Source organism: Acomys russatus, chromosome 5, assembly GCF_903995435.1.
Source record: "Acomys russatus chromosome 5, mAcoRus1.1, whole genome shotgun sequence".
In the NCBI taxonomy this organism is placed as follows: domain Eukaryota; kingdom Metazoa; phylum Chordata; class Mammalia; order Rodentia; family Muridae; genus Acomys; species Acomys russatus.
The window spans coordinates 26456298-26481969 of NC_067141.1; the positions used below are offsets into that span (position 1 = coordinate 26456298).

General features: G+C 54.9%; 3 protein-coding genes across 3 annotated transcripts; 2 read left to right on the forward strand and 1 right to left on the reverse strand.

Moving 5' to 3' along the window:
* Window positions 1-282: 282 nt before the first annotated feature.
* Cdk2ap2 (cyclin dependent kinase 2 associated protein 2) lies at window positions 283-1896 on the forward strand. Its single transcript, XM_051145795.1, has 4 exons — window positions 283-793; window positions 1103-1203; window positions 1292-1424; window positions 1756-1896. Exons 1-4 carry the CDS (start codon window positions 712-714, stop codon window positions 1821-1823), a joined length of 384 nt encoding a protein of 127 aa, XP_051001752.1. The 5' UTR covers window positions 283-711; the 3' UTR covers window positions 1824-1896.
* A 1440-nt stretch (window positions 1897-3336) lies between these two features.
* Window positions 3337-17665, forward strand: Pitpnm1 (phosphatidylinositol transfer protein membrane associated 1). Its single transcript, XM_051145796.1, has 24 exons — window positions 3337-3537; window positions 4463-4581; window positions 6414-6628; window positions 6714-6835; window positions 7005-7229; window positions 8584-8910; window positions 8997-9092; window positions 9183-9290; window positions 10031-10092; window positions 10183-10433; window positions 11491-11680; window positions 11784-11891; window positions 12121-12275; window positions 12370-12575; window positions 13386-13556; window positions 14081-14245; window positions 14420-14568; window positions 14657-14767; window positions 15150-15266; window positions 15428-15576; window positions 15665-15814; window positions 15892-16075; window positions 16347-16475; window positions 17044-17665. The coding sequence occupies exons 2-24, from the start codon at window positions 4504-4506 to the stop codon at window positions 17305-17307; spliced, it is 3732 nt and encodes a 1243-aa protein (XP_051001753.1). The 5' UTR covers window positions 3337-3537; window positions 4463-4503; the 3' UTR covers window positions 17308-17665.
* A 358-nt stretch (window positions 17666-18023) lies between these two features.
* Window positions 18024-24576, reverse strand: Aip (aryl hydrocarbon receptor interacting protein). Its single transcript, XM_051145798.1, has 6 exons — window positions 24162-24576; window positions 21703-21882; window positions 19528-19716; window positions 18886-19062; window positions 18651-18792; window positions 18024-18346 (listed from the first exon to the last, which is right to left on the reverse strand). The coding sequence occupies exons 1-6, from the start codon at window positions 24258-24260 to the stop codon at window positions 18141-18143; spliced, it is 993 nt and encodes a 330-aa protein (XP_051001755.1). The 5' UTR covers window positions 24261-24576; the 3' UTR covers window positions 18024-18140.
* Between the last annotated feature and the right edge of the window lie 1096 nt (window positions 24577-25672).

The window sequence follows — 25672 nt, forward strand, 5'->3', positions numbered from 1 at the left end:
TGTCGTTGGCTCCCCTGGTCCCAACAACTGCCTAGACCTAAGAGTCAAACGAACCTAGAGACAGAACGTGGTAATGACTTATGGTGAGGGACCCGTTGTCATGGGAACAAACAGAGGCCTGAGGCGCGCGCATGCGCAGAGACGGAAAAAAAAGGGGGGTTGATGAACCGGTGAAAGGTGACGTAAAACGCTCGGGGTGGGGCGGAGGGCTCACACTGTGGAAGCCGTAGCCTTCGGTGTCCACTGCAGAGGGCAAGCGCAAGGCGGTGAAGACGGAGTGTGTCCGGCGATCGGCCCTACACCACTAGAGCAAACCGCTGGGATCAGACTGGCCCGCTGCCGAGGCCCCGCCTCTCGGACCTCAGGACTAATCGGATTGAAAGCGCGCCGGCCCCGGGCCCCGAACTCGCCAATTGAGGAGGAAGGCGGTCACCGCCCAATCCGGGGCAGACAGGTGCGAGGTCCAGAAGGTGGCGGCCAATCGGCAGCGGTTGCGGCCTGCGGGGGCAGGGCTCAGCCAATGAGGAGGCTCGAGTGACAGCGGGGCGCGCCAATCGAGAGTAAGGAGCGGCCGTGCTCGCCCGCCCTTCCGGCCGAAGCTCTATTTACCAGGGGCGTGCAGCTCGCTTGCCAATCAGAGTGCGCCGGAGCGGCCGGACAGCCAACCCCAGAGGAGCGGCCGGCTGGCGGCCGCCGGACCCAGGAGTTGGGATGTCCTACAAACCTATCGCACCCGCCCCCAGCAGTACCCCGGGCTCCAGCACCCCTGGACCAGGCACCCCGGTCCCTACAGGTGAGGCTCCAACTCCACCCTTGCTCGCCTTGTCCCGGCAGTCGAGGTCTCGAAGAGAAACAGCCCGAGTTTTGCAATACTGGGCCTGCTAGGCGAGCCTTGCTCAGCCTCAGTTTGCTAGCCAGAGAAGTGGGCGTGGTCACGTAGAGATGGTAGGTGGAGCGCGGGGGGAGGAAAGTGTCTCTGAAGTTGTTCAGCGTTGGAATGAAGAAGCATGCCTTTTGGAGATAGTCAGGCGAACGGTCCGGGGTTAGGAATGCTGTGATGAGGCCCTTGTCACACTCTGACCTCTTCCTCCTGCTCTTGCAGCCGGAAGTGTCCCATCGCCGTCGGGCTCAGTGCCAGGAGCAGCAGCACCTTTCAGGCCACTGTTTAATGACTTTGGACCGCCCTCCATGGGGTATGTACAGGTGAGTGTGGCCAAGAGCTGGCTTATGGATGAGGACAGGAGATCCCCTCGGGGTCTGAGGTCAACTTCCCTGTTTTCTTTTGACACAGGCGATGAAGCCACCCGGTTCCCAGGGCTCTCAGAGCACCTACACGGACCTGCTGTCTGTCATAGAGGAGATGGGCAAAGAGATCCGGCCCACCTATGCTGGTAGCAAGAGTGCCATGGAGCGCCTGAAGCGAGGTCAGTGAAGCCACAAGCCCGCCTGTGTCCAGGGCCCAGATACTGAACATTAAGACATTTTCTTAAGGATGGAGGATAGACACCTGAGCCAGCCTAGGGTGGACTAGCACCTGTACACAGGGAGGTGTTTGAAATGAACTTGTGTCAGTTTCCAAGAAGGTGCCTGGGAACTCGGGGTGAATTTGAAGATTACCTAAACCCTTAAGCTCATCAGATTAGGGCTGCTCTTGCTGAACCATGAAGGGGCGGGCGGAGAGGGCGGGGTCTGCTCTGAAGGGTGGGGCTTGTGGCTGTGGAAGGTTGCTGAGACCCTGTTCCCTCCCCATCCCAGGCATCATCCACGCTCGCGCACTCGTCAGAGAGTGCTTGGCAGAGACAGAACGCAACGCCCGCACGTAACAGGAAGCACCTTGGCCTCTTCGTCGGGACCTTTCCGGCCGCGGCAGAGCACCTGCTTCTCCCTGGCCTTCGCCCGAAGTTGCTTCCTATCCTGGGCTTCCTGTCCTGTGTCCCTTGGGGGTGCCCTCCAGGAACCAGGTAGCAGATCTTCCTCCAGCTGGCTGTGCAAACGGGGCCCCTCCCTCTGCAGGAGAGAGCAGAGCGGCCCCTGGGAGACCCACCTATGACCGGCTCTCGGTGCCCGTCCAGCTGGAGCTTGCTCCTTTCTGTGGCCCCACCACAACGCACTTGCTCCTAGTCCAGGCCTCCTCCCCGCCCTCCGATGGGAGTGCAAAAGGCCTCCCTGCCCTGTTTCTGGGGCCACAGCCGACTCTTTTTTTGGTGTGTCTTTTACTAAATATGCCCTTTTTGTATAAATAAAAGATGATTTGGAGTCGTTCTCTTAGCTCTGAGCCTTTCTGTGTGTGGTTCCTCGGGGAAGCCCGAGCGCGGCGGGCAGATGGGGAAAGGCGGAGCCGGAAGTGGGAGGGGGGCTGCTTGAACCTAGCTTTGCCTTCCCATCCTGTCCTTTGCTACCTCCTGCTCTGAGCCTTCCAACTGCGGGTGTAGCCGAAAGGCCAGAACACCAGCTGTGGGGAAGCCTGCGTAGTGCGGTGCCGCCAGGGGGCAGCGCAGGGCCTTGGCTGCCTCCACACACAGCTGGAGGCACTGCTGGGCCGCTTGAGCCTAAAGGGCCCTTCCTCTGGATTGGCAGGCATGCCTGCCAGGGTGGAAATACCAGTTCACTTAAGCCTCTCCCTTGAATGCCCTAATGCCCCTACAATACCCTCTGCTCTAAATTGTCCTTGGAAGACTCTAAATGGCCAGGTCGCTGACTCTTCAGGGAGGCACTTAGAGGCTCCCTTCCCCCAGCACCCTGACTTGATGCTGCTTCTCCACTGTCCCGACAAACCTCCACCAGCCTGGGTGTGGCACCGTGAGCCAGCCCCCGATGTCTTGGTGTTGGTACCGAGTCGGAGCAGTTAGGTGGGTGGCCAGATTTGAGAGCCTAGCAGGCCTAAGTAGGGAAAGACTTGGGCTTCATTAAGGAGATGGCCCAGAGAATTGTAATGACAGAGGCCTCTACCTTGCATGTGTAAGTAGTGGAGTAACCCTGAAGTCCCAACCCTAGGCAGAGGCAAGGGAGAGCTACCAACTTCTGGCTTACTTTGGGGTGCAGCGTTTCCTCTAACCTGGGAGCCAGCCAGGTCAAATTCCACCTCTTCCCTCCCCACACACACAGTAGGGCTGCCCTGACTGGGCCAAGGTGGGAAGTGAAAGAGAATCCTTGTGGGGTCCAGACAGTACAGAAATAAAGAACTGATATTTAGTGATATTTAGAGACCGGTCTCTTTCCCCAGCTGCCTTGGAGGAGGAAGGCAGGGGCCTACCCAGCTGCGCCGCGGGCGGGGCTGCCCCGACCCTGCTAGGGTGGGAAGGACTAGTCGGGCCCAGGAAGGGGGCGGGGCGGCCGCAGTGACGCGGCGGGGAGGGACAACAGGGGCGCCGGCGGGCAGACCGGGAAAAAGGTCGCGGCTATGGGCCGGCTCTGCACCTCCAGAGGGTCGGGCTCCATCTGGAATCCGAGGCCGGGACTTGGGGCACAACGGACTCCCACCTTGGGGCCGGCCGCCCATGCCTGGGCTGGGTTAGGGGCGCCCGCCAGAAGCTAGAGGTGAGCCGGGACGTCGGTGAGCGGGAGGGTTAAGAGCGCGCCTGGCGACAGGGACGCCGAGCAGAGGGAAGTGGAGACAGAGGGCCTCTTGCCTGCCCGCTGAGTGCGAGATGGGGGTGGGAGGGGTGTCTGCAGCGGAACTGTGGCGCCAGGCAGGGACGCAGGTGGGCAGAGCGGGCCTCCTAGGGCGGAGGCCGGAGGGATACCAGTGGACCGCTCCTGCACCAGCCTGGAATAGGCAACCTCGTGGGAAGATGATGGGGTGGCTCCAAGGACGCATGGAAAATCGGCGGAGACCGAGGGTACAGTTAAGGACCCCGGTACCCACTAGGGTGGTGAAGGCAGGTTTGAGGGTCGTGGGGTGGGTGGGGGGTGGGGATCTGGGCACCGAAAGGTAAGTTAGCATTAGCAGAGTTGTAGAGGTGCATGGAGGCCGCTCCCTGAGAGACACCTTGGGACAAGGGTCTAGGTGGAGATCTAGGAGTGGGGTACATAGAACCCTCCCGACTTTGGGGGGGATGAAGTGGTGAAGGGGGCGGGTCCCCAAGGTTCTGGTCTTGGAAGGCGGGCGCGGCCCTGAGGGATGCTGTTTCGGAAAGCGCTGGACGCGGCTGCGGTGGAGACGCGAGGATGGCCTTGCGGCTTGTCGGCCCGCGTCCGCCACTCTGGGGGGCCCGCGTCAGCGAGCGGTTGCCATGACGACAGGCGGGCGGGGGGCGGGGGCTGCGTGGAAAAGAGGTCAGCTCTGAGCCTTGCTTCGACTCCGGGCTCCGGTGGCGCGGGAGGCAACGCTGGGTTCGCCTTTGCCTCCCCCGCGGCAGGCCCGGGCATGGGGTTCCTCGGCCCGAGCCCCTCGGCGGGCATGCAATACTCGGTACCACGTACCACCGCCCTGCACTGACTGCCGCGCCGTACCCTGCGATAGGAGGAGCGGAGGCCGCGCGCGGTCAGCGAAGCGTCTTCAGGATGCTCATCAAGGAGTACCACATCCTGCTACCCATGAGCCTGGATGAGTACCAAGTGGCCCAGCTCTACATGATCCAGGTGAGAATGGTGGGGAAGGCTGTGCTGGAGCCATGCTTCATGGTGGAGTAAAGAAGGAATTCACAGGCCGCAGGGGTAGTCCCGCTGGGTACCCCCTCGCTCCCCCCCCCCGCCCCCGAACCAATTCCGTTAGTGGATTCTGTAGCCCAGAAGAGGAAAGAGAGGCATCCCTTTGATATTCAAGCAGAAGGGTGGGACAGAGGGACAGAAGGGCAACCAAGGCCAACTGGTGCTTTCCATCCATTAAATGCCCAGCCCGAACAGCCCACATATGGTCTCCTTTAATCCTAAGAATCTGTAATCCCGTGGGGGAAGGGAATGCAGTCTATGAGGAGACTGGGGAGCCAGGGATACTACGTAGTAGGTAGCTTAAGCATGAAGGGCTTCTAGGGAAAAGTGTAGAATTACGGCATTCTCAGGAGATCAGAGAGGAGGCATGTGGATCAGGCCTTCAAACTGTGGCAGGGACTGGATGGTGAGGAAGGGCATCGAGCCTTGGGCTATGAGAAAGACGCTGGATCAAGCCAAGCTGTCAGGGCTTCAGGGGGTCAGAAGCAGGTCTACTCCCCAGGCCCACAGAATATGCATCTGGGAGGAGAGAGGCCTATGTCCCACCTGGGGGGATGAGTGGGCTACATCTGGGCTTCAAAGCTGGAGGCTTTTCCGATATGAAGGATGTCACAGGAGCTGGGAATGAGGGGGCAAGTCAGGGGTGTGGAGGGGTGTGGGCCTGTAGCTGCTCCTTCAGCATGCTCTTCATTCCATATAACCCAGCACATACAAACTACTTTGCTGTGAGGCCTCACCCTCCATGCCCCTCCACAGACACACACACAGACACACACACACTCAGAGAGAGACACACATGCACACACACACACACACTCAGAGAGAGGCACACACGCACACACACAGACACACACGCACTCAGAGAGGCACACACGCGCGCGCGCGCGCGCGCACACACACACACTCAGAGAGAGAGAGACACACACAGAGTCACAGACACATACACACACACACACACACACGCTCAGAGAGACACGTGTGCACACATGCTCAGAGAGAGACACACACACACACAGAGTCACACACACAGACATACACACACGCATACACAGAGAGACATACAGACACACAGACACAGAGAGAGAGTCTCACACACACAGAGAGACATACAGAAACATATGCAGAGACACAGACACAGACACAGACAGACATGCACACAGAGACACACAGACAGACAGACAGACACACACACACCATGTTCAAGCCATTCGATGACCACCTTCCCAGCATTCTGTTCCCAGCTCTTCACCCTTCAGTGCCTCCTTTTCCTTATCATGCTCACTGTCTTCCTGTTTTCTATTTCCCTCTGCTGCAGCCTAAGTTGTGGCAGGAGTAGGTGCTGTTTGTCAACACATCCTAGTTCACTGTCCAACCACTTCATGACCAGATCGAGTGCTAGGTTCCAGAACCCCCTGGGAATTGGGCAGAACCTACCATCCCAACCCCAGGAAGTTGCAGGGGCCTGAAAAGGCTGTGCTGACTGCAGAGATAGCTTGGAGGTTAAGAGCACTTGATGCTCTTGCAGGGGACTTGGATTTTGTTCCCAGCACACCCATGGCAGCTCACAATCAACTGCCACTCTAATTCCTGGGAATCCAGTGCCCTCTTTTGGCACCAGATTGGTGCATGTCCATTTATGCAGGCAAACACTCATATGCTTAAAATGAATAAAACTTTTTTTTAAAAAAGGTTATGCAAAGAACCAGAGGACCCCAGGATTTAAGCTAGGGGCTAAGTTCCCTATTCTCTGTCCTGGGCTGCAGAAAAAGAGCCGAGAGGAGTCTAGTGGTGAGGGCAGCGGTGTGGAGATCCTGGCGAACCGGCCCTACACAGATGGGCCTGGAGGCAGCGGACAGTACACACACAAGGTGTACCACGTGGGTTCCCACATCCCAGGCTGGTTCCGGGCACTGCTACCCAAGGCTGCTCTACAGGTAGAAGAGGAGTCCTGGAATGCTTACCCGTACACCCGGACACGGTGAGTGTGGGCGCCACCAGACTCAGGGCTGTGAAGGAAACAGTCTTATGGACACAGCAGTGACTTTCTTACTGCCCTCTGCCAGGTATACCTGCCCCTTTGTGGAGAAATTCTCCATTGAGATAGAGACCTACTACTTGCCTGATGGAGGGCAGCAACCTAACGTCTTCAACCTGAGTGGGGCTGAGAGAAGACAGAGGATCCTGGGTGAGGCCTTCTGGGGCCCTCTACTGTTGCTTTGGTGGGCAGTCTCAGACAAGCCCCAGTTCTAAGTCTCATCTCTCTGTGAAAGGCTTTCCTCCTAATCCTTGGGGTGGCAGGGTAGAAAATAGAAAAGGGGGCTAGGTTTGCTTAGTGCTGACTGAAACCCCTTCAGATACCATCGACATTGTGCGGGATGCAGTGGCCCCGGGAGAGTACAAAGCAGAAGAGGACCCTCGGCTGTACCGATCAGCCAAGACAGGTCGAGGGCCGCTGGCTGATGACTGGGCACGGACAGCAGCCCAGACAGGACCTCTCATGTGTGCCTATAAGCTGTGCAAGGTTGAGTTCCGCTACTGGGGCATGCAGGCCAAGATCGAGCAGTTCATCCATGATGTTGGTGAGCATCCTGATGAGTGGTACCCAGCATGCACTAGGCCCATGTTCAGAACCAGGAATGCTTCCATCCACTGGGGACATGGCAGCATGAAGCTATCAATTCCATCTAGGATAGAACACGTGTGTGTGTTTGGGGTGGGGCGGGGGGATAGTGTACCCTGGCTAGGAGTTGCTGCCTTTGCAGAGTCTCTATGAGTTTGTCAATACTAAGACTCTCAGGAGGGCCACCAGCCCTCACAGGACTTGCTGAGGATTGCAAACTAAGAAGTGTGTGGCTTGCATTACCATTTTCCTCAGGGTACCCTCCTTTACCCAGCACCCAGGGTCACAGCCATGGCCCTGATATGGAAGACCCAGTTGTAAGCCTCTTCTGGACTCACCCCCCCAACCCCCTACCCCACCCCCCACACTCCCAGAGGTGTTACTCAGCCCTGCTTGTCAGGTCTGAACGTGGGTCATGTGCACACACAGAGAAGGACCACCCCCAGGTGGTAGAGCCCCATAGCTGGGTTCTGCTTCATCCACTCCTGACCCCCGACAGGCAGCTGTCCCAGCGAGCTGTGAGCCATCTCAGCACCTTACTGTTCCTTTCTGACATGAGAAAGGGGTGAGGACAGAGAGTGACAGCCAGTGCCTCAGTGGTTAACGTGGGCCAGATCCTCGAGGAATTGCTGCAGGGTCTCCTTTAGCACCCTTGATGCTCCTTTAAGACAAGGGGTACGGCCATTCCCATTTGCAGACAAGGACACTGAGTTTGGAGAGTCATGCCGACTCCCTGTAATGTTTTTGGAAAAAGCACAAATGGGAAAATGGAAATTGCCATATAACCTCTATCAGGATGCTAATGCATTTCCTACCAGAGGCTTGCAATTTAACCATTATTACTTTATTTCCTAGATTCTTTGGGGTCTTCTTGACTTTCTCTCCAGATGAAAATATCCCAGAATGGGTATCGTCTTTCACTCCACCCTCTGAGGGTTGCCAGAATCTCCATTAACTATTAACACCTTCATTAGCCATGACATTTCATTAACTGTTGCCACCTTAATTAACTGTTAGCTGCTCAGCAGGAAGCCAGCTGAAAAGCAAGCCACAAGCCTTGTTGGTGCTGTCTGCTAGAGTGCCGGGGGGTCGGTGCTCAGAGTGTCCAGGAAAATAGACCAGAAAGGACAGGAAGACAAATGCCTGTCTCCTGCCCTGTCCCCTAGCTAGCACAGGCCCTGCTCTGGTTGTGGTTCTTGGTAGGTGGTATTGCCCAAAGGAGCTATTACCTAACCTTGAGGACTAGGTGTGCAGCTGCACTGGCAGGGAAATGGGGGTGGGAGGCACGGTTCTGATGTCTGGGGCATCTGCAGGCCTGCGCAGGGTGATGCTTCGGGCCCATCGCCAGGCCTGGTGTTGGCAGGATGAGTGGATAGAACTGAGCATGGCTGACATCCGGGCACTGGAGGAGGAGACTGCACGCATGCTGGCCCAGCGCATGGCCAAGTGCAACAATGGCAGTGAGGGTCCAGAGGCCCAGACCCCTGGGAAAGCCAGCACTGAAGCCCGGCCTGGGACCAGCAGTCCTGGCACCCCTGATGGGCCTGAGGCCCCTCCTGGCCCTGATGCCTCACCAGACGCCAGCTTTGGGAAGCAGTGGTCCTCATCTTCGCGTTCTTCCTACTCATCCCAACATGGAGGTGAGACTGGGGTACAGGAGCCAGGGATGGGAAGGACCTACTCACCCTACCTGGGCTGCCAAGCTGAAGCCCAGGTGGTTCTGCAGGTGGCGTGTCCCCACAAAGCCTGTCTGAGTGGCGCATGCAGAACATTGCCCGAGACTCTGAGAACAGCTCCGAGGAGGAATTCTTTGATGCTCACGGTCAGCATAGAAGCCACATTTGTGGAGGATGTGGGTATTGGAGTGCTCCTAAGACACCCCACCCCGTGACAAAACCCCCTGTCCCCTCAGAAGGCTTCTCGGACAGTGATGAGGTCTTCCCGAAGGAGATGACCAAGTGGAACTCCAATGATTTTATCGATGCTTTTGCCTCCCCATCCGAGGTGGAGGGGGTGCCAGGTAAAGACCACATCTCGGTATACCAGACACCAGCACCCTGTGTGCGGTAGGGACTCACAATAGCTCAGCCCTAAGGGAACAGGGCTGGAGGGGAGTGCCAATCTGGAGAGAGTTCCCATCAATACTTAGATGGCCAGTGGACGACAGACAGGTGGAATGACGGGTGAGAAGAGTGCAGATAGGTTCAAGGGGCACCGGGGAAGGGCTGACCCCCTGGGTACCCAGGAGGACTTCCCATCGGTGCTCAGGTCTACACTGGGTTTAAAGGGTTGAACCAATGCTGTCCAAAGGAACAAAGACAGTGGAACTGTTCTAAGTCTGAGCCACCCCATGTGACTAGCAGGCACTTAGAATGTGGGGTGGGTTTTTTTTCTTACATTGTATATTTTAATTCATTTCAATATATAGAGACACATGTGGCTTGTGGCTCTAATGTTGTTTCCCTGAGGTGGTTGCTGATGCTGTTTTGTTTAGCTTTTGTGATTTTATTTGGAGGTAAAATACTCACCCCCTGTGCTTGCTAGGCCAGTGCTCTATCACTGAATCCCCAATCCTGTGGTTTACTATGTCAGGTGGGTCAGGATGAGACATTTGCCAAACACTTTGGGGCAGCATCCCAGGGCCAGCATGAGGAAAAGCCTAGAATGTAAAATAGCCTGGAGGTTGGGTGAGAGTAAGATAGGGAGCATCAGGCAGTCATCACGCCCAGAGTCCCCCTCACCGGCTCTCCCTTGCCTTAGATCCTGCAGTCACGGCTACCAAAGACATTGAAGATGGGGCCCGTGCTCCCAGGGATTCAGAGGCAAGTGTGTTCAACTGCCCCATGCCCACACTCTCCCCATTTGCTGACTGGCCACTGATCTGACATCCCATACCTCATTGTGTCCCTCAGGGCCTGGATGGAGCAGGGGATCTAGGGGTTGAGGCATGCTCTGTGCACGCCCTCTTCCTCATCCTACACAGCGGCAGCATCCTGGACTCTGGCCCTGGAGACACCAACTCCAAGCAGGCCGATGTGCAAACACTGAGCACAGCCTTTGAGGCCGTCACCCGAGTCCATTTCCCCGAGGCCCTGGGCCACGTGGCGCTGCGGCTGGTGCCCTGCCCACCCATCTGCGCAGCTGCCTATGCCCTCGTCTCCAAGTACTGGCTAGGGGTGGAAGGGCAGGGGGACAGTCATCTATCTGGGGGACTCCCAAGACCAGGGAGGGCCTGGGGTAGAAAGAGAAATCACATACCTGGATCAGTCCTGGTCACAAATAGACCAGTTCTATATTGGTTTGTTTAATTTGTTTGTTTTTCTTTCTTTTTTTCTTTTTTCTTTTCTTTTTTTTTCCTTTTCTTTCTTTCTTTCTTTCTTTTTTTTTTTTTTTTTTTGGTTTTTTGAGACAGGGTTTCTCTGTGTAGCCTTGGATGTCCTGGACACATTTTGTAGACCAGGCTGGCCTCTAACTCACAGCAATCCGCCTGCCTCTGGCTCCCAAGTGCTGGGACTAATGGCGTGCACCACTACGCACGGCTTTGATTTTGCTTTTATTGCCATTTTATGTGTATGGGTGTTTTGTCTACATGTATATCTGTGCAACACATGTGTTCAGAGACCAGAGGATAGCTGATACTCTAGGAACTGGAGTTCCAGACAGCATCCTGGAGCTGCCATGTGGGTGCTGGGGGTCAAACCCAGGTCCTCTGGAAGAGCAGCTGCTGCTCTTAACTGCTGAGTCATCTCTCCAGTCCCTGACTTTGCTTTTCTGAGACATGGTCTCACTACAGCCAGGTTGGCATGGAACTTCTTATAACTGAGATTGGCCTCAGCTTGTGGGAATCCTCCTAGTTCAGAGCAATGGTTTTCAACCTGTGGGTCAGGAACCCCCCCAAAGACCATTGGGGAAACACTGATTTACATTCCAACTTCTAACAGCAAAATTACACTTAGGAAGTAGCAACAAAAATAATCACAACTTGAGGAACTGTATTAAAGGGTCACAGCATTAGGAAGGCTCAGAACCACTGGTCTAGAGTGCTAGGATCACAGGGTGCATCATCATGCCTGGATACAAGTAGGGTCCACCTCAAATGCCTCCAGGTCTGACAACCACATAAACGACACTTGATAGCCAGGCCCAGGGGAGTTGGTGGCAGTGGTTAAGCTGAAGGCCCTTACCCACCCACCCACCCACCACACCTTCTCCCCCTGCAGCCTGAGCCCGTACAGTCATGACGGTGATAGCCTGTCCCGCTCCCAGGACCACATTCCGCTGGCTGCCCTGCCACTGCTGGCTACCTCATCTTCCCGCTACCAGGGTGCCGTGGCCACCGTCATCGCTCGCACCAACCAGGCCTATGCAGCCTTCCTGCGCTCATCGGAGGGCACAGGTTTCTGCGGGCAGGTCAGGGGTTAGACATGCTCCCAGGAAGCATCCAGTACCTGTGCAGCTGTGGCCCCAACTGGGTGGTGACAGAGCCTCTCAGTTGTGCCACCTTCTCACCCAGGTGGTGCTGATCGGCGATGGTGTTGGTGGCATCCTGGGCTTTGATGCGCTCTGCCACAGTGCCAGTGCAGGCACAGGGAGCCGGGGCAGCAGCCGCCGTGGGAGCATGGTCAGTGTGGCCAAACCCAGCCTCCTCAGGAGGGGGGTTGTCTCCATCTCTAGGTCTCTGCCCCCCTGGAATATGGCCTCTTAGCATTTGGGCAGGGCCCCAGCTGCAAAGCTGATTCTCTTCTGGGACTCTGCCCGATCCAACCCCAAGCCTGTCTCCTCATTTCCAAATTCACTAGGAATCTGATGGTTTCAGGCCTAAGGATGCTTCTGTCCTTTGTTCCTCCTAGAACGAGATGCTCTCCCCAGATGTCGGTCCAGTACGGGACCCACTGGCGGATGGGGTGGAGGTATTGGGTCGTGCCAGCCCAGAACCCTCAGCCCTACCTGCTCAACGTACCTCCAGTGACATGGCCAATCCTGAGTCTGACGGCTCTCAGAACAGGTGACATCCCTGCCCAATAACCACTGCTCAGAGCATAGGCTGGACCTCAGAGGCAATAGCACTGAATGTTTGTCTCCTTCCCCTTCCCTTACAGCCTGCAGGTAGCTTCCACAGCTACCTCCTCTGGAGAGCCCCGTCGGGCAAGCACAGCCTCCTGTCCACCTGCCAGCTCTGAGGCTCCTCATGACGGCCCCACTAACGCTGCTCGCCTGGACTTCAAGGTCTCAGGCTTCTTCCTCTTCGGCTCCCCACTGGGCCTGGTGCTGGCTCTACGTAAAACCGTGATGCCCGCCTTGGAGGGTGAGCCCTTGGGGAGGGGGTGGCCCTCCTCTGCTTCTGTTTGCTCCTTCCCCATCTCTGCTAACCCTGCGGGTTCACCTGCAACAGGGGTATTTACTACTCTTCTTCCTCACTCTGAAGTAATGTTCTGGCTAGAGAGAGGAAGTGGAGGGCCCAGAAAGGATATGCAAAGGCTATGTCCCAAAGTGGATCAGGAGAAACGGTATTCTGTGTATGAAAGGGCTCTCAAGGCTGGAAAATTGGCTATTGCAGAGGACCTGGGTTCAATTCCCAGCACCCACATGGCAATTCACAACTGTAAGTCTCTTGAAAAGCATCTGATACCCCTTTCTGACCTTCATGGGCATCAAGCATGCACATACATACATGCAGGCAAAACACTCATACACAAAAATAGATAAATCTAAAAGGAAATTAAAGAATTTTTTTTCTTTTTAAAGGGCTCATACTTTTTAAATTTTTGGTTGTGAGCCTAGCCTTTAACGGCTGAGCCATCTCTCCAGCCCAGGGCCCACACTTTCTAAAGGAAGTGCTCCATCCCATAATACAACAACTACTGAAGGCTTTCACTGCTACTTGGCCAGGAGACCTCTGCAATACCCCTCCCCACGCACCACCCCTCCCAGGCCGGGCATAGTAGCAAACACCTTTAATCTCAGCACTTGGAAGGCAGAGGCAGATGGATCTCTGTGGGTTCAAGGCCAGTCTAGTCTAAGGAGTGAGTTCTAGGCCAGCCGGGGCTGTATAGAGAAACCCTATCTATAAACAAGCAAACAAAAGCGCCCCCTTCTCTGTCTGATGGGTACACAGTGGCTCAGATGCGTCCAGCCTGCGAGCAGATCTACAACCTCTTCCATGCCGCTGACCCCTGTGCCTCCCGCCTGGAGCCCCTGCTGGCCCCCAAGTTCCAGGCTATCGCCCCCCTGGCTGTACCTCGTTACCAGAAGTTTCCCCTAGGAGATGGCTCATCCCTGCTGCTGGGTACAACTCCACCCCTCTCCCAGCCAAAATTAAGGGGAGAAAGGGAGACAGTAAAGGACAGGGCCCCCACATAATAGGTAACCTCTCATGTCACCCCTCCCCAATGCAAGGTTCCTTCCCCTCGTCCCATAGGCAATCAGGATTCCCCGGGCCTTTTGACCTGTGTCAAGTAAGAGCCAGTGACTAATCTAGAGGAGACTAAGGGGCACTGGCATGTCAGTGTCACTTGGTTGCATGTACTAGAGGGGAGCATGTATGTGTTTGCATGTTTGGGGGTGGCAGGCGTTCTGGTAGGAATGTAGTTGACTATAGAGTATAGCCAGAGCCTCCCCTGGGGGCAAAACAAAACAAAAACCCTTAAAGTCTTCGGCCTCATCCAAGCAGAGGCTAAAAGGGCAGACAGTAGAGGCCCAGGAGCTGAGTTATTCTGGGACTTCTGGAAGAAGAGACGGGGTGTGTGGGGGTGCGTGGGGGGGGCGGGTAGCTATGCCCAGCCTGGTGCTCAGGTTGGTCCTCGCCCCCAGCTGACACTTTGCAGACCCACTCGGGCCTCTTCCTGGAAGAGCTGGAGACGATGGTCCCCTCCACGCCCACCTCGGCCAGCGGTGCCTTCTGGAAGGGCAGTGAATTAGGCAGTGAGCCAGCAGCCCAGCCAGCGGCCCCCAGCACCACCAGCGAGGTGGTTAAGAGTAAGTCAGCTAGCTACTAGCCTGCACTATCAGCCTATCTGGAAGAGTGTCATTTCATAAAGTATACAGTGTCCGAGGTAGACAGAAGGGAGGGAGGGAAGAACCCCCATTGGCCAGGTAGATGGGCAGTGGGCAGCAGGCCACCCTGACTCACTGCCCACCATGGCTGTGTAGTCCTGGAACGCTGGTGGGGAACCAAGCGGATCGACTATTCACTGTACTGCCCTGAGGCACTCACCGCCTTCCCCACGGTCACGCTGCCCCACCTCTTCCACGCCAGCTACTGGGAGTCAGCCGATGTAGTGGCCTTCATTCTGCGCCAGGTGAGTGAAGCCAGGGATGTGGGCCAGAGGCTAGGAAGCCTAGGACTATGGAGGAGGGCTATCGTTTCCTGCTTGGTGTCCTGAGCAGGTCATTGAGAAGGAGCAGCCACAGTTGACAGAGTGTGAGGAACCATCCATCTACAGTCCTGCCTTCCCCAGGGAGAAGTGGCAACGCAAACGCACGCAGGTCAAGATCCGGGTATGTGCCCGGCTGCCAGGAACCAGCTTGAGCATCTCCCCGGCATCCTCTCAAGTCCCACCCTCAGGGTCCTGGCCTCATAGCCTCCTTGCCTTGGCTCTGCCCCTGGAAACCTCGGTTTCCTCTGCCTGTTTCTTCTGAGCTCTGGTTGGTATCCTCATTCGCCCTCTCCCAACATCCTCTGCATCCTGCCTGGCTCTGGCGGTCAGAAAGCTAAGCTCCCCAGCCACACACTGCATGTGAGTCCACGGCCTCCGTGGCCTCCCATGGCAGCCCTACCTGCTTCATGCCCCACCCTCAGAGTGGCCCTGAATCTCCCCTACACCAGCTTTTCCTCCCTGTGTCCTCATCCAGTCTCTACTCGCCCTCTCTTTCCCACCAGAATGTCACTTCCAACCATCGGGCAAGTGACACAGTGGTATGTGAGGGCCGTCCCCAGGTGCTGAATGGGCGCTTCATGTATGGGCCACTGGATGTGGTCACACTCACTGGAGAGAAGGTCAGAACCAGATGCCCGTGCTCCTGGTGTTTTCTGCCTTGCCCGAACAGCTGTTGGTCTGTGGGGCTTGAACCCCTCCCTGCCCAGTCGCCCTCTGCTCTCAGCCACCTGTAAAATGGTGCACAGAGCGCTGCCCCCATAGCCCTGTCTATACCTTCCAGGTGGACGTCTATGTCATGACCCAGCCCCTGTCAGGCAAGTGGATTCACTTCGGCACGGAGGTCACCAACAGCTCAGGCCGCCTCACCTTCCCAGTGCCCTCAGAACGTGCACTGGGCATTGGCGTCTACCCTGTGCGCATGGTGGTCAGGTGAGCAGCCGGCATTTGGGCTCCTGGAGGGCCGGGGCTCTGCCAGCCTAGTCCCACTCCACTCATGCCATGCCTCCCTGGACCACAGGGGCGACCACACCTATGCTGAGTGCTGTCTGACTGTGGTGGCCCGAGGCACAGAGGCCGTAGTGTTCAGCATTGACGGCTCATTCACTGCCAGTGTTTCTATCATGGGCAGCGATCCCAAGGTGCGCGCTGGCGCTGTGGACGTGGTCAGGTAGGACCCTAAGCCCCACTGGCCACAATGACTGGTCATCACTCCAGACTGTGGAGCTGACAGGCCTCCATCTACAGGCACTGGCAGGACTCAGGCTACTTGATTGTGTACGTGACCGGCCGGCCTGACATGCAAAAGCACCGTGTGGTAGCCTGGCTGTCGCAACACAACTTCCCCCACGGCGTTGTCTCCTTCTGTGATGGCCTCACTCATGACCCACTGCGGCAGAAAGCTATGTTTCTACAGAGCCTGGTGCAAGAGGTACTGTGGCTGAGAATGGTCCCAACCTGCCCACACCCCATTCCACACGAGAGCTGCCCCACTCCCATCAACTGAGACCTAAAGCAGTGTTTGTAGCTCTGCTTTCCTGAAGGTCCTTGTCCTTAAGGCCAACAGGGGAGACAAGGCCTAGGGCCTTGCCCCCATCTCCTCACAAATAGCAGTGCCCCTGAAACAGCAACTGGGGAATGCATGGCCCGCCCTCAGCCCTATGGCTCCCCTGGCAGGGCTGCTGACTGGCTTGTCAACACAGGTAGAACTGAACATCGTGGCTGGATATGGGTCACCAAAAGATGTTGCAGTGTATGCTGCACTGGGATTGTCTCCAAGCCAAACCTACATTGTTGGCCGCGCTGTGCGTAAGCTGCAGGCACAGTGTCAGGTGAGAGCCAAGGGAAGGCTGGGAACAGGATTTCAGGACCCAGGTAGTGTGTTGAGTCCTACAAGAGAGGGCAGATGTAAGCCCTTTTTGGCTCCAGGGATGTTCCATCTGGGACAGGGGCTGTACTTGCTGTGTACTAAGTAGAAGTTGACTATAGAGGCTGTGACTGTTCAAGGTCCCAGATGCCGATCCCCATCCTGCCTTGGACAGGCGCACTGACCTTTCTGAGCCTCTGCTGTGCGTTATGAATGATCTAGTACTATCTGTACTCATTATCCTACAGCAAGGGTCAAAGGCTCGGGGCTAGGCCTGAGTGCGAAATGCTGTTATTTCCCCAAGCTGCCAGCTTGAGGATGAGTCAGGTCCAGAGAGTCAGATTGAGCAGTAGAGCCAAGGTGCCTGGCTCGGTCTGAGGATATTACATCCTGGGAGAAGGCTTCTGGCCAGGCTGCCACTCGCCGGCTTTACCCAGTCACCCTATCCTGTACCGGGGCCTCGGGAGAACAGGGAGGGCACAGTATGGCTTGAGGCTGGCAGTCCCCTCATCCTTGCCTCCTTCTGCCCACAGTTCCTGTCAGATGGCTATGTGGCCCACTTGGGCCAGCTGGAGGCAGGCTCCCACTCCCACGCCCCTTCAGGACCTCCAAGAGCTGCTCTGGCCAAGAGCAGCTATGCTGTGGCTGCCCCTGTGGACTTCCTCCGTAAGCAGAGCCAGCTGCTTCGCTCCAGAGGCCCCAGCCAGGTGGACCGTGAGGGTCCAGGAACACCTCCCACCACCCTGGCCAGGGGCAAGACTCGAAGCATCAGCCTCAAGTTAGACAGTGAAGAGTGAGCGAACCGTGGCTGGACCTGGGTTATTTATTGATACTCAAGGGGCCTTGGTGACTGTGGGAGACTGGGGCCGAGACCTTTGGCCCCAGCCCTGGCTTCACAACCTGTATGGCTACTCCTCAGTATTACTTCCCTTTATGGGGGGGTGGGGGGGCCTAGCCCCCAGGGGAGGAAGGTGGGAGTGGGCTAGGGCCCAGCAGCTTTTCCAGTGTGTGAACATATAAAATAAACAACTGCACTCTACCGGGGTCCTGACTGTCTAGGACGCTAAGGTGCTGAAAAAGGCCAGGACCTGAAGTAATGCCATGTTGGAGCCCCATCCCTTTCCCCAAGGGGCCTGGCTGCTCTTCCCTAGGTCACTTCTTCTCCTTCTCCTGCCCCCAACCCCAGTGTTTGAGTTTATGAGAGTCACGCAACTTCCTATTTTGCAGCCCTCCTCAACTCTGCCCACAAGGAAACTTCTGCCTCCCAAAGCCAGGGACCATAGGACCTGAGGCTGGAATAGAGCAGCCTGTATGGGCCATGCCTGCTTTATCTACCACTTAACACTAGAGGCTCCTGAGGCGGCCCAGTACTGGCCACAAAGAAAACCCCCAGAGACCTTAGAGCAGACCAGTAGGGAACTGGTGAGAATATGATCTCTTACCTCCCCCCGCCCCCGACCATTGGCACCAAGCCAGTAATGGACAGCCTTTGGGACGAATTAGCTCAGCAAACCCAGGGAGATAAATAAGGCGTTTATATACACAGAAGCACAAAGTGGCAGTAGGGGTGGACAGGTGGTGGCAGCGGTGGGCTTGGCCGGGCAGGGCAGGGCAGAACTGTGAGGCCCTGTCAGTGGGAAAAGATGCCCCGGAAACGGGCTTTGTCCTCCTCATCCTTCTGCCGGATCCGTGTTTCCAGGGCCCGCAGTTCTCTGCTTACCACAGGCGCCAGGGCAGGGTCTAGCTCCAACACTTTGGCAAAGTCAGCCTGGGCTTCCTGGGCATTCCACACAGCAGCATGGGCCTTACCCCGCTTGAAGTAAGCCTTGACATTGTCTGCAGGGACACCAGAGAGCAGAAGGCACGCAAGGGGCATGAGAGGAGCCTAGCCAGTCTGTCTTCTGGCACCTGGGCCCACCATGGGGAGAGCTGGTCTACTCTCTGAACAGCATAGCAACGCTGCCCCACCCCGGTCTACTACTCATAAGTCCTGGACACAATCCTTGCCCTGCTGGGATGGAAGCTCTGGGCAGCCTCTTGGGGGGAGCTCAGAATGGGGAGATGTCAAAGCTAAGAACTGGGCCCAAGTGCCCAGAGGGCTGGGCAGGAAGGGCCCGTGCTGGACTGCATAGGTGCTCACCATCATACTTGCTGAGGATGGAGGAGCAGTGGTCCAGCACTTCATAGTACTCCTGAGCCACCAGCTTGCACTGGCAATAGTTGAGCAGCAGTGGTGTGATCTGCAGGTCCAACTGGATCCAGTCAGGTGACCCAGGCTGCTCCTGGGATGTATGGGGGCAGGGAAAGTGGAAACACTGAGACCTGGCCCTAGCCCTGGCTTCCCCCATGTCTGCCACGATGACCTCTGAGTGTACCTTCATCTGCAGGTTCTTGAGGCAGGCAATGGCATCATAGTACTTGGCGGCAGCTTCTCTGACCTGCCCCTCACGGTATAGCCGGTTGCCCTCTTGGTGGATGAGTGGTACTGCCTTTGCTTTCTCCTCATCTGTCATTGCCCATGGGTCCTGCTGATAGGTGCCAGGGCTCTCCACCTGCCAGGGCAGGGACCAGTGCAAGGCTGACGGGGCCTCAGACATCAGATGCTGGAAACCACGTCACCTGACGACCACTGGTCTCTCAGCACACATACGCCAGCCACTCCCGAGTACTAAGTATGTCATGTAATACTGAGGATGATGGCAAACACTCATGCCCCGGCAGAGCTTATGTTCCAAGGCCCATGTGGACAAGAGGAACTCCTAAACCCCTTGTACCTTCAGAGCATGGCCAGCTGTGGAGGAAAAGATGGGCTCATGGACAAAGGACAAAAGAGGCAAGGTGGGTGGGCAGTCCTCCCCAAAGAGGTAATCACTGAGGCCTGAGGAGAAGTGTGGGGCCCTAGGAACTTTCACACAAATTTTCCTATCCTTGCCCCTTTCCACAGACCAGCCCTGGACAGCAGGGTATAGCAGGAGGTAGGGCTAGTGCCCACTTGAGACGGAGGCGGGGGTGCTTACCTTCAGCATCTCGATGTGGAAGATGAGAGGCTGAGGGTTCTGCTGCAGGGCGTCCAGGTCTGCATGACCCAGGGAGCTATGCTCATGCATCTGAGCAATCCCACAGCAGTGGCGCTGGCCCTCCAAGGGGTCCTTGCCCTCAGCGATGTTGCGGAGGCTCTTGGCCACCAGTGGATACAGGACTACATGCTACAGGAAGGCAGCACAAGAGACACCTCACCATCACCATCCATACAAGGAAAACCAAGAGGGTTTTCTAGCTCTGGTGCCCTTTTCTTTTTTCTTTCTTTCTTTTTCTCTTTTTCCTTCAAAACAGGGTTTCTCTGTGTAGCCCTAGCTCTCTTGGACTCACTCTATAGACCAGGCTGGCCTCAAATTCAGAAAGATCCACCTGCCTCTGTCTCCCCAGTGCTGGGTTTAAAGGTGTGCACCACAATACCCGGCCTCTTTTTTCTTTTCTTTCTTTCTTTTTTTTTTTTTTTTTTTGGTGGTGGTGGATGGTGGTGGTAGCTGGACCCAGGGTTTCTTTGTGTACCCAACTATCCTGGAACTTGCTTTGTGACCATGCTGACTTCAACTCAGAGATCTGCCTGCCTCTGCCTCTTAAATACTGGAATTAAAAGTGTCCACCATCACTGCCCTTTGGTACCTTTCTACCCTCTCAGTAAAGCCCTCAGCTTTGCCATGCTCTCTGGCCACCAAATCCAGCACCTGCTTAACTCACAAACACACAGAGCAACAATTCATTCTGTCTCCCGTCCTTCTAGATCCAGGACTAGTCTCTCCTCTCTCTCCCCTCTCCCCTCCCCCTTCTCTCCTTCTTACAGATGAAGCCCACAAGCCAAGCTCCTTACCACATCCTGTTCCCACCACCACCTCTTCCTTCTGCTCCACTTTTATTCTTGTCAAGGCCTGTCTCAGAGCTGGGTGCAGGGCAGCACCTTCACACCCCAGGGGAGCTGGCTGTGGTGGTGCACACTTTAGCAGGTGGATCCCTGACCCCCGAGTTTGAGGCCACCCTGGTCTACAGAGTGAGTTCCAGGACATTCAGGACTACAGAGAGACCCTGTCTTGGAAACCAAACCAAACCCAGGAGGAGCTACCTGGTGCACTGGCACACCTATTATCCTACTCACTCAGGAGGCTGAGGCTGCAGGACCATTTGAGTCCAGGAGTTCAAGAGCATCTTGGATACTATAGAGATCCAAAACAACAAAACAAAGCAAAAATCAGGGGTCTTGGAGAGATGGCTCAAAGGATAAAGTGTGAGGACCTGACTTTAGATTCACACCACCTATGTCAAAGGTGTGTGAATGACTCAGGTGCCTGTAACTCCAGTGCTGGGAAGTAGAGACAGGTGTGTCCCTGGAGTTCATTAGCCTGTCTAGGGCACTCATACACAGACAGACACATACACACACACAATTAAAAACAAAACAGCTGTTTCTAAAGAATGGGGCTGGATGTATGGCCCAGAGGTGGGGTATTTGCCTAGCATGTGCAGTACCCTGGGTTCAGTCCTCCGTACCACAATAAACAAAACTCTGGGAAGAAAGGAACAGAATACTTAGCCTAGAACCCTTCCCTTAGAAAATATGGGCCAAGTGTGGTGGTGCACACCTTTAATCCCAGCACTCAGGGAAGCAGAGGCAGGTGGATCTCTGTGAGTTTGAAGCCAGCCCGGTCTACAAAGTGAGTCCAGGACAGCCAGGGCTATACAGAGAAACTGTCTCAAAAAACCAAAAAGATAATTAAAAACAAAACAAAACAAAAACCAGAAACAAAAAAGAAAAAAGGGAAGAAAGAAAGAAAAGATGTAGGGATAATGGAATTCATATAACTGACTCCCCAGTGCACCCTGCTCTCTGGCTGGCATTCACATGCAGATATCTGGACATAGGGCTCTAGGTTGGCTCCATTTGGAAACAGGTAAGAAAAAGCCAGTTTCCAGCCGGGCGTGGTGACTGGAGTCTGGTTGATGGACAGGAAAGAGAATAGAGGCCAGGACACAATTCAGGAGACTTAGTGGTAGTTTGGAGAGAGTGCTGAAATTAAAGGCCTGCACCACCATCTCCTGGTTTTGTTTGGAGAAAGTTTGGCTAAGCCAGGACAGAGGCCCTGAGGCTAGGATACAGGGCATGACTAGACAAACTCCACAGGCTCCAGGACCAATACCTTGACATCACAGAGGAACTGGGCGATCTCCCCCTCACGCATAGTGCACACGATGGTCTCCCACACAGGCAACTTGAACTTCTTGCCAATGATGAGCTCCATGGGCTTGCCACGTGTTCGGCTGTCATCTAGTATGGAGCCTTCATCATCACTGTGCAGCGTCCGAAAGTGGAATGTGGCCTGTGGGGCCACACGGGATGTCAGGCAATGATACAAAGCCTCACTAAGCCCAAGGTCAAATCTAACCCTGATTCTAAAGATGTGACAAGCTCTCAGGGAGGCAGAGGCAGGCGGATCTCTGTGAGTTCGAGGCCAGCCTGGTCTACAGAGAGAGTCCAGGAAGCCAAGGCTACACAGAGAAATCCTGTCAGGGAAAACAAACAAACAAACAAAAATGATGTGACAAGGGATGGTGCTCTCCCAGGACTACCAGCTCGCTGACTTTAGCTCACCATTTCAGTGAGAGTAAACCACAGGCAGGGGAGTAAGAGGCGGAAGGCTCACAGTGACTGGGGGACAGGGCTGAGGCAGAGGCTGTTTTTTTTTTTCCCCCAGGGCTGAGGACCGAACCCAGGGCCTTGCGCACTGAGCTAAATCCCCAACCCCTCAGAGGCTGTTTTTAATCACACTTTCAACAAGGATCTACTGAGCTCCTACTATATGCCAACACTCAGAGAAACCCTGTCTCAAAACAAAACAAAGAAAAAGAACGTGGTGCCACACTCCAACATCAAAGTCAGAGGGGAGGGGGGAGCCAGACCTCCACATTTGGGAGTAATTTGGGCATGGAGTTGTTTCAAAAAGTTGGTTCTAGATAAGATCATATTAGGGTGAGGGCAGACAGAAGAGATCTTGAGACGGAAATCTCAACAGGATATGGTTAGCTGAACCCATGCTCTTAACTACTACAGGGCTGTGCTGTCTCTCTGAAGTCAGTTTCCGCATCAGTAAAACTGAATCAACCATATCGGTCTGGCATCATGAGAGATAAACCTATGAACGCGTACCACAGGGCTCGCTGGGATCTGGGCTTTTTCCTTCACTATTCTGCTGGAGATAAAAATCCAAGGTCTCTACATCCTAGACTGTACCACCAAGCCATATCCCTAACCCTGGTGACATTTTTACATGACATTTACTTATTTGGGAACTCATAAGTGACACAGTGCCTGAATGAGGTCAGAGGACAGCTTGCGGAAGTCTCTTCTCTCCTACCATCTTGGCTCTGGTCATCAGGCTTGGCAGCAAGCGCCTTTACCCGCTGAGCAACCCTACCAGCAGAAGACTGTCTCCTTTCTGAACCCCTGTAATTGTTCAGTCCTGCCTGCTCCTGTTCACTGGGTGCCCTGGATCATAGATTTCTACCCTTACATTACTTTATCATAGTCTGTTCCATCTAGAAGCCCTCTTGCAGGGCGTCTTCCAGAGCCCGTTTTATGACTCCATCTCTCTAATTTTTGAGGGGGCAGTGGGGGGCGGTTCTCTGTGTAGCCTTGGCTGTCCTGGACTCGCTTCATGGACCAGGCTGGCCTCGAACTCACAGCGATCCGCCTGCCTCTGCTTCCCCAAGTGCTTGGATTACAGGTGTGTGCCACCACACCCTACTCATCTCTAATTTTTACGACAGGCTCTCACTAAGTTTCCCAGGCTGGCCCTGAACTCATGCTATATATAGCCCAGGCTGGTCTTTAACCTTCTATCCAGATGCCTCAGCTTCTTGAGGAGCCGAGATTGTAGGCCTGTGCCACCAGGCCCAGCTTGAAGATGCCTGTTTTATGAACAGCTGATCACTACCACCACGTGCCTGCTCTCTGCTCTCAGCACTTACCTCTCACCCCATCAGGCTAAACTCTCGGCTGGCTGGCTTCACTCCCCTAGCCAGAGGGCATACATTCATTCACAGAACCCTTGCTTTTGGTTTCCTTGATATCTGCCTACAACAGCGATTAGAGGTCTGCAGCCACAGAACCGAGAAGCCTAGAGAGATGGGTGTCTCAGGGAGGAGACATCTAAACTTGGCTCCTGGATAGAAAAGCAACTTTCTATCAAAACTAGATCTCTGGGTTTTCAAATCCAAGGACCTCGGTTTCCCTATCTAAACATTGAGAGTTTTCTAGATGGTTTCAGAAGGCCCCTTTACTCAGAAAACTGCGTGAGCTTTGGACCTTCAGGTATGGGTTATCAGCACTGTGGCCACACCCACCCCCAAGACCAGTTTGAGATGACTGACATCCACCCTTGTCCAATGCAGTCCTAAAGCAAAGCCAAGGGGCGGGGTAGGTATATCTGAATTTACTCCCTAAATCCAGACCAATCAGCGTCGAGTTCGGCATGTGAGCGGTAGGGTGACTGGAGGCTGCTCTCTGGGCATGCGCAACCTCTCACCTACGGCCTCCTCCCGCCTCGCATGCGCACCGCGTCTCAGAAGAGAGGGGGAAGGGGGTAGGAAGGACACAAACCTTAGTGCCATCCTGAAAGTCAGGCAACTCTCCTCGGCCCTCCTGTATCACACGCTTTTGGATCCCGTCCTCTCGAAGTCTAGCGATGAGATCCGCCATCCTCCTTCCCCGCTGCTCCCTTTCGGCAACTTCCGGACTCGCTCGGTAGCTTCCGGACCTGCCTCGGCAACTCCTAGAGCCTCGGCAGCTTCAGAGGAAGCGCCATTTTGGCAGAGGGCAGAAGCCAAAGGGGAGGGAATGCAGAAAACAGCCGTGATTGGCTCTTTGTGCTGCGGCTTTGGCGCCGTGGGCGGGGCCTGAACCTGCCTAGGGGCGGGCCTTTATTGGCCACTGGGGCGCGGCTGGGGCCGCCCCCAGCTATTGTGCTGCTGGCTTTATTGGGACTTCGGTTTTAGTAGCTGTGTACAGCTCAATTTAACTTGTAGATGCCCTCTTAACAGCATTCCAGCTAGACCACTGAAAAAGGAGAAAAAAAGTTTCACCCGTGTATTCCCTTTTGGTCATTTTATTTTGCATACTTAGCATAAATTATGACTTCTAGGTTCTGGACGCTTGTCATCAGAAAAGGGGAAGGAAACCCGGTGTGGTGACACACACTTAAAATCACAGTGCTCCGAAGGTGGCAAACAGAAGGATCAGGAATTCAAAGTCATCCTTGGTTATACGTAAGCCAACATGAGTTACGTAAAACCCTGTCTTAAAAGTAAACAAAAGGCGTGGGCTGGGATGTAGCTCCATTGTAGACCACTTGCTTGGTCGTGTTTAGCCGTCCCCTCCCTTCCGCCACCGCTGGAGAGAGAGTTTAGCTGTAAACAACAGCTGTGAGACTTTCCTGCTCTTACAAGGTAAGGAGTCTCGGAGCCTCTGCAGTGTCGTCATCCCTTCATCATAACCGGGAGGATTATTTTCTTTCCCAGGAGCCCGAGGTGCTAAGTGCTTCACATATTCGGACTGGTTCACTTTCCAGCAAGAAGTCCTCAGAGAGGGGCGGGGCTTCTGAAAGGAAGAGGAAACATACTTGGTTTTGTTTTTTTTATCAACAGAGAGCTTCCAGGCAAGCTATGCCAAATTTTAGTAAAAACGAGTCTACTGTACTTATGTTCCAGAAAGTACAGCAGGAAGGAAAGCTGACCAACGTGGCTGATTTAATTTGGTCCATGTACCAGATAAGTATAGACCACAGCAGGAAAGATGAATGTAGATATAAAATAATAAAATATTATCCGGGTAGTGGTGGCCCACGCCTTTAATCCTAGCACTCAAGAGGCAGAGGCAGGTGGATCTCAGGCTTTGAGGTCAGCCCGGTCTACAGAGTGAGCTTCAAGATAGCCAGAGCTCTGCAGAGAAACCCTGTCTCAAAAAAAACAAAACAACAATAATAAAATATTAAGCTAGGGGCTGATGGTGTAGCTCAGTGTTGGAACATCTGCCTGGCATGGGTTCTTTCTGCAGCACACATACCCACAAATTAAACTACTGAACACTACTTTATAGAAACCTATCAATATTCA